At 42.4% G+C, this 7880-nt stretch overlaps 1 protein-coding gene across 1 annotated transcript; it reads left to right on the top strand.

Annotated features, from left to right (window-relative positions):
• The first annotated feature begins 2397 nt into the window (after positions 1-2397).
• LOC118790092 (cytochrome c oxidase subunit 7A-related protein, mitochondrial) lies at positions 2398-5644 on the top strand. The gene is made up of 3 exons (XM_036546908.1): positions 2398-2539; positions 4097-4231; positions 4537-5644. The coding sequence occupies exons 1-3, from the start codon at positions 2468-2470 to the stop codon at positions 4672-4674; spliced, it is 345 nt and encodes a 114-aa protein (XP_036402801.1). The 5' UTR covers positions 2398-2467; the 3' UTR covers positions 4675-5644.
• Positions 5645-7880: the final 2236 nt, after the last annotated feature.

Genomic DNA, 7880 nt, shown 5'->3' on the forward strand with positions numbered 1-7880 from the left:
AGGCAAATCTATACATCCATAGCCATTTCCTTCATGTCAATTACTTGTTCTCCAATACCTTTTTCAAGTGTTCAATAAAACTGGAACAAGAGGCTCTGGCAAAGGAGACATTAAAAAAAGCCATCTTGACCTTGTACCTTCTAATGCGCACACTATTGTCATCATTGTCTCAAACAATGCTTTCATTATTAAGTTATCTGACTTAGTGAATAGGTCTAAGTGAATTGTTGACTCATTTATGTTTTAACCCATCTGTCCACAGTCATTCAGGACCTCCCTGTCCAATTGGTCTGTTTGTACTGTTTTAAAGGTTCCTTACCAGTAGCCAACGAAACTTGAAAATATATTGACTCTACAGAACAATCATTTTGTGTGTATAAACCAAAACAGACTTCACAGGCTGTGTTTGTGGCAGAGTGCTGCTAAACCAACGGATTTTAATCGTTGTACCCACCCTCTAATGTCTGTAAACTGTTGTAAAAATGTTCTAAAATGCTTTTTGTGGATATTTCTAGTAATTATTCTGCTTCAATAGAAACCTGATTATTATATGTGTACTGAATCTATGTTGTGAAATGTGACTGCAATTTAAGCAGAAACCCTTTTCTTCTTTATCACAAAATATCTATAGTTTTTAATTTTATAAAACATCTATTTTATATAGAGCTTACGTTTCCAGATAGAATTGCTTTATGGCTAAAATACTTGAATATGAATAATAAAAAGTATTCTCAAGCAATGCTTCTGTAATTTATTTTCCAATTTAAATTCTGTCATAGTATGAACCCTAAATAGTGGATGTAACAATGTGCATCTGCATTCTGCAATTTACTTATCTCTGTGACTGCATGTGGGATGATGGTTGCCTGGTAACATATGAACAGTATCTTGTGAGTGATGTATCTATGGACCCATCCAGCACTCAGCTGCAACTCAGAGGTGGAGTTACTCTGAGTCTTGTAGAGAGCCCCCAACCATCTAATTTGTCCCCAACTCTCAATTTGAGTTTGCATCATAGATTAGGAATCAATAATGAAAAACTCATTAAAGTGCCCTGGGGAAAGGCTTCTGCCTTTTAAAATAGTGGACACTTTTAAATTTATGGCATTGCAATGATGTTTATTGGAAATGCATGCCCTGTTGGGTTGACAAGCTCCACACTGTCTGAAGAAGCATGGCCCACTGACACCAGCACCATCCACCCCTCATCCTGGACACCTATGGCCCTATGGACCTTACTGGCTCCTGGCAGGACAGGTGATTCAAATACCTGCTCAGCTATTAGCTCCAATTAGGAAATCAACACTTGAACTGGAAGACCAGAAAAAATGTTAAAAATATTACACTTAACACTTACAAATTCAAGTCTGTTTCTGGTCACAGCCTCCTAGCCATTTTCATCACTCAGGATTTTTGGTGACCTCACACACCCACCCCTAGACAGGAACAAGAAACACTGTTCTGGCTTAATTTGCATGTGAATTGATGCCCCCTAAGTGTATACCATTTCATAAATTCGTACACTGAAAACATGTTAAATTCTTACAGTCACCTTACTGTGATCCAGTGCAACCCCAAAGTGTTCACTTAATACAAACATAACATCCCCCAGGCATTTTACTCTTGTTCTTTCTTGCATAATGTATACCACATTATGAATATTTCTTGTTTGCACACTGATTAAATGGGTATATTATATATAATTATTTAATTAATATAATTAATATAAGCAGTACATTAATAGTTATTTATATAAATTAATATGAGTATACATATTAGTTAACAATTAGTATTTTATTTTTATTTTTTGTAAAGGAACAAGTTCTTAAGTGGTTCTCAAGTGCACGTTTCTGGCTTACCTTTGCATGCAAACACCTTTTCAACATAAAGATACGCCACATATTGTTGTGAAAGTGATCTGCTAATGAATGCATTTTAAAACGACTGGGATACATTGAAATGGACATTAGATGTGTCCCTAACACAAACTGATATGTTATCAGTATGATATGATATGTCCCTCTGTAACACTGGCTTTTCAAAGGAACTACTCAAAGCAAAACATTTCCAGCTGACCGGCACAGACCCAATCATTGAATCTTAGAAGCCGGTAGCTGGCTTTTCTTACTTACACAACTCTGCTGTCCTGCCAAGTGCTCCACGACCTGTCGGTGTGCTCCACAAGGTAGCCTCTTCGCGAAGGAAAGGCAAAATATTTGGCCTGGAAATGTATTTTTAAAAGATAAAAATTCTACATTTCAAATAACGAATAATGAATAAATCGGAATAATTAATTAAACGACAAAATGGTATACCTCAAATGTATTTTTAATCAGGCAATAAAGAGTCGTCTTTTTACGTCACCACCCCGTGACAAAATGCCTAGGCCCTCCCTTTTGCCGGGTGCTGAGCTTATGAGACGTGTGGCAGGAGTCGCCGCATAAATTTAATATTTTTCTCAGATAAAATGTATTACAAGTTTAGTGGATTTACACAAAGACTGACGGGTTCGGCACCGTCGACCGCCTACAGCCCCCAGGTAAGTAATAAAAGGACATCCTTTATGCGAACTTTATGGGACTGTAGATTATGACCTTCAGTAATTCCCATATTGAAATTACCTAAAGCAAGGATGCGGGACACTGCCGGCTTCATATTGCGCAAGTATTAGCGAGCTAGTTACCCAACTGTGCAACTAGCGAACTTCTTTACAATTAAATCATAACGTAAACATAAAGATACTTAATGCTGTCTATCATTTATGCATGGTTTTAACCTCCCAGCTAGCTAAATACCTAGACTGTTGAAACTGATGATAGCCTCGGCTGAATATCCTAGCCAGTGCTAGCCACATTTTATTAATAAACACTATCCCATTCAGACAGGTTGGACAGCTAATTTGCTATTTAGAGATGCCAAGCGACATAACCAGTAACTTTAGTTAACACGATAGGTAACTTGCTAGGTGTACCTACCTAGCTACTTAGCTGTGCAGCTAACGCTTGATACGTCAACTCGAAATCAGTCTGGCTGACTGGGAACGGTGTGAAAATAATGCTGTTTCATCCACCTTTTTGTGATCCAGCTAACAAATACAATCTTGTATCAGTTTGTCAGAAAGTTAGGAGTAACAACCTAATGACTGTCCACCCAGCTAATTTATCCTGTAAATAAAACAACTGGTATAACCCGGTGGAGGTCAGTAACGTTAGGCGAGAAACCTTGTTTACTTTGTCTCAGTGCTGTGTGACTGTATATTGTCCTTGGCTTATGGTCAGTACACAGAGCTCTGACCTTAATAACCCTCTATCCCACTGGAGAGAACCAGTTCACTAAAAGCAGAAGGACTGAGAAGAAAACTGATTCCTCTCACTTTGTTCAGACCCCTCGTGGTGCTCAATGACCTGGGCTAGTAAAGGTAGATTGAGTGTGGCTGAGGTGACCTTGTGTCCCTGTGTAAAATGGGCTATTAGCTAACCTTAGGGAATTGGAGAGAGGTCAGATCACAGAGCTGTAATTGGGACACACACTGACCTTCAGTGCTATCTGGGCTCTGTTTTCTGCTTCAAGGACATATCTATGACTGGAAACTGTGATGGTATTCAGTGTTGTGAGGAAGAATTGTACCGCTGTGGAGAATGACATATGATAGGTCATAAGGATGTTTCCTCTAGAGCAAAACCATGGCATAACCTGCAAAGCTTCAGTTTCAAAGGACTGCAGGAAAAGAGTGGACATGTTAGATAAGGTAGATAACAAATCTGCTTTTGAGTCTCTTCTGGCTGTGTCCAGTCAGAATACAGAAGTAAGCCTTCTGTCTGCATCTACAGCAAACCCACTGTATCTTTTATCACAAGATTCCTGCAGAAGAACACTGTTCAAGCAAAGCATCAGATGTACCATCTGGGTCTGTCTGTGTTTGAGCATTTTGTGCGTGCGTGTGTGTGTGTGTATGTGTGTGAGTGTGAGAGAGAGACACGCATATGCCTGTGAAAGTGAATGTGTATGAATGTGTAGATGCTTCGTACTGCATCTGTATCTTGGGACTGTATCCTTTCCATGTAGACTCAGATTCTGAGGTTCTCTGTCTCCTTAGGGCTTGAGACCTGCAGTCCCGGTGGAACCTCCCACCATGATCTTTGCCACCCCAACCAAAGTGGTGGCCGAGTCTGGGTCCATGGCAGAGTATATGGGCATCAACAAAGTCCCAGACCTGCAGAGGTTCTTCCAGGTATGAGATCCTATCTTAAAGTACGATCAAACACAGCCAGCCCTCTGTGCAGTGATGAACTAGTAACTATAATTCTTACATTTCACCATTACCTCCAATTACTGTCCAGTGATCACAGAGGGCTATCTCTTTTTAATGCTGTCTGATAATGATTGATCACACTCACAGCTTTAAAACAAGGAAATGCTTTATAATAGATAAAATATATTACATGAAATTAAAAGACAATTTGATTGAATTTGATTGGAATCCCCATACTTCTGAGGGTATTCGTTTTAAAGCTCTCACCCTTCGCCCCTCTGCAGACGTCAGATGGCCTGCCCGTCCACCTGAAGAGGGGTGTCCCGGACAGGCTTCTGTACCGCACCACCATGGCCCTGACCGTCGGCGGCACCTTGTACTGCCTGATAGCTCTGTACATCGCAGCACAGCCCCGCAAGTGAACCCTGCCTGTCTGCTTACCTCTCCGCCATAGGAATAATCAATGTTTTTACCCACAGAACACAGACTGCATACAACTGCAGGAGTCGGAGTCAGTGGCTCCTGACACCTGCACCTTGTTTCCACCTCTATGTCATTATTATCCATGTGACACAGAGGTGCCCTGTGAATCTTCCAGAGCACTTCCAATACTCTCCTGTGAACATCAGCAGAGGGCGAGGACAGACCCATCTCACAAGCGGCTCCTCTCCTCTCGGCCTTGACCAGGTGTGACGTGCCTCCCAGGTGAGAGGAAGGGAGTGTGCCGACCAGCCCTGTAAAGGCCGTCGTTTGCTTTGGACTTGCATCAGAGGAGTCGCAGGGGTCCCTTGGACTTTGGTATCTCACGCAACGTCCAGTAACCTCACCTCCAGTCTCTGTCAAACAGAGTTCCCTTGGTGATGTGTGCAGGGATGTCAGGGAACTGCTTCATCTCAGCTCTCTGAGGGTGGGAACGAAGAAGGAGGCTGAGGCTGGACCAAGTGGGTGGAGCCATCCGTGTGCCAGACCAATCCAGACATGCCATCCTGTGGTCTGGTGATAGCCTGACACACAGTTTACCCCGAGTTGTTTCCCCTTTTCAAGATTGGGTTTAATGCCAGTTGCCAGACTTCAGTTTTGCTCAGTGTACTGCAGCAGTTTAGAGGTTTGGATTTACTAATGGCCAAGAACTGACAGAGTATGAAATGAGTTTGTTCAGCAGTGCTTGTAGAGTTAAATGGAGGGTTGAAATGGCTTAAGCTAATGCACAGCAAACCACATTGAGTTCCATCAAATGCCTCTGTGCATGAGCGAGCGCCAGTCGCGTTGCAGTGAACTACATGAACTGTCCTGCCTGTCCGCCCCTGTGTCATGTGACTGGCTCTGACGGTGTGTGGATTGTCATGTAACTGGCTGTAGCGTGGGCGGTCATGGACATGTTTCTCAGAAGCCCTGCAATCGATAAAGCTGCCACAGTGTATGGATCGTCCTTGTCCTTTTTTTTTTTTCTTTGGGAGAATAAAGATTTTTCTTTGTCAAAAAGTAGTGTGTCATCTTTCCGTTTTTTGCTTTGTTTTAAGCAGCAGCAGGTGTGTGCTCTCGCTGTGCACTGCAGCATGGTGTTAACCTGTACTCAGCGAAAATCCCGCTGGCTTGGTTTCTTGTTTGTTCATTCTGTCCTTCCGCTCATCCCGGCGCGATGTGGGGGGGGGGGGGGGGGGTGGAGCCGTGTGCTGTGTAGATGAGGATTACTTGTTCTGCCGAACATCTCCCGAGCAGCAGTACATCAGACTCATTTGCAAGTTTCTCAGCCCCTAGCTATGCACAAATATTAAATCTAAACCCAGTGTAAGAAGCCGGCATCAGTCATTTCCACTGTAGGAAATTCTTCTAGTGTAGTTATGACTTTGGAATGCATTCTTTAATTACTGAAGTGGTGTTTGCAGTGGCAGCGGGAAAATTAACAAGAGGAGTTAACATTGGATATTAGCTATTAAATGCTTGAAGAGACTTGAGTAAAGTCTGTACTAAGCTTTGCCCTTTTTGTATTTTAACCCCTTTTTACCCTTTTTCTTTTGGATTTCCCATTATGCATTAGACTCACCTCACTGTGACAAGCTCTGCAGGGTGAGGTAGATGCAGTCCTTCTTTACACAAGCACATCAACTGTTTTAACCCACTACAAATGTCATAGTGTACCATGCTGAAGTGGGTGCTAATTGGAGGATTGGGGAAATGCACAGAGCAGCACAATTACTTTTTCATGCTACCAACCCCACAGTGCACCGTAGTGAAGTGAGTGCTAATTGGAGGATAGGTGCTTCTCCACTGACATCAAAGCAACTCGCAGGCGGCCAATGAGCTGCCAGGTGCCGAGACTGGTGTGACCAGGGGACACTGGCCTCCATCCCTACCCCGGAGCTGTAACAAATTGGCTTCGTTCTGCTGCTGTCGGCTCCCAGTCATTGTCGGTAGATGACACTGCCAGACTGAAACTGGGGCTGCAGGGCTCCTCTCACGCACGGAAGAAGGTCCCTTATTTTCTGAGCCAATTTGGAGACATTGCCATATATTTTTTTAAATGGTTCAGAAGGAGCAAGCAATGACCGCGTTTGAAGAGAGTCTGGCTTGTTGTTACTTAAATTCTAGCATTGATCTTCCTGATTTTAATGGCAGCAGTGGACATAAAGGGGTTTAGATAACAATAAGCCAATTACTGTGTGAGTGAGTTACAGTATTACACAGTAGTGATTGACTGATTCTAGCCAATCATAGTGCTTTTATCTTCACAACAATGCAGTCCAATTGGTTAGAATGAGAGTATGAGAGTAATGGAGTAATGAGCTTGAGGGTCTTGTAAAGCCTCTTCTACTCATCGATATTAAATGGAATTATTGGCCATTTTTCCCTTAGACGGACTGCGTTTTTGGTAGATCAGAAAAGGTTGGGAAAGGTCAATCTCCTTGACCTTTGCTCTGCTTGTGCACAGCTTTGGAGAAACTGTTTGATCTGGTTTGGTTTTTTTTTGCAAGCCAACCACAAGATAAACAGGCTTCTGAGAAATCTTCTGTGAAAAATGTTAGAAAGCAGTGAACATAAATCATGTTCAGTGTGCCTCCCTCAGTATAGGTTTAATGAACTTGCGTATCTGCACATCAGCATCTCACAAACCAGTGATTACTGTTGGCTCGGCAGTAGAGACGACTGCCTTGTAGATTACAGACTGATGCAAACCTGCCATGAAAAATGAGCAAAACAAATAGAGGAAAGAGCAGCTTTGATCTTTCAAAAAATGACTTTTTTTTGCATGTGTTTAGTGGCATCAAGTTGAAGTGCACACTCTTCGCACTTTAAAAGCAGACATAAAATGAAGAGAAATGGCTATTACCTGCACTCAAATAAAGCTGCAATGTGTGTCATCTTATCTTCATCTAGTCCTCTTCTCTTCGGGTGTAATTGACAGTTGGCCCGATCCAGTGGTGGTAGGATGCTGCAGAAGTGTTGATAACAGGTTTATACAACCATATTGATTCTATCTGATGAATACAATACAGTGCAGTACATGGGTACTGTGTCACAGGCAAATGCATCACAATACAAAATCAGAGCAAATGTGTTTGGGTGAAGGAATCAACTGAACACCAAGATTAAGGACAGGCACCATCTTGCCCTAAGGTAACTTGGCAAA

This window comes from Megalops cyprinoides, chromosome 15 (genome assembly GCF_013368585.1).
Source record: "Megalops cyprinoides isolate fMegCyp1 chromosome 15, fMegCyp1.pri, whole genome shotgun sequence".
NCBI lineage: Eukaryota > Metazoa > Chordata > Actinopteri > Elopiformes > Megalopidae > Megalops > Megalops cyprinoides.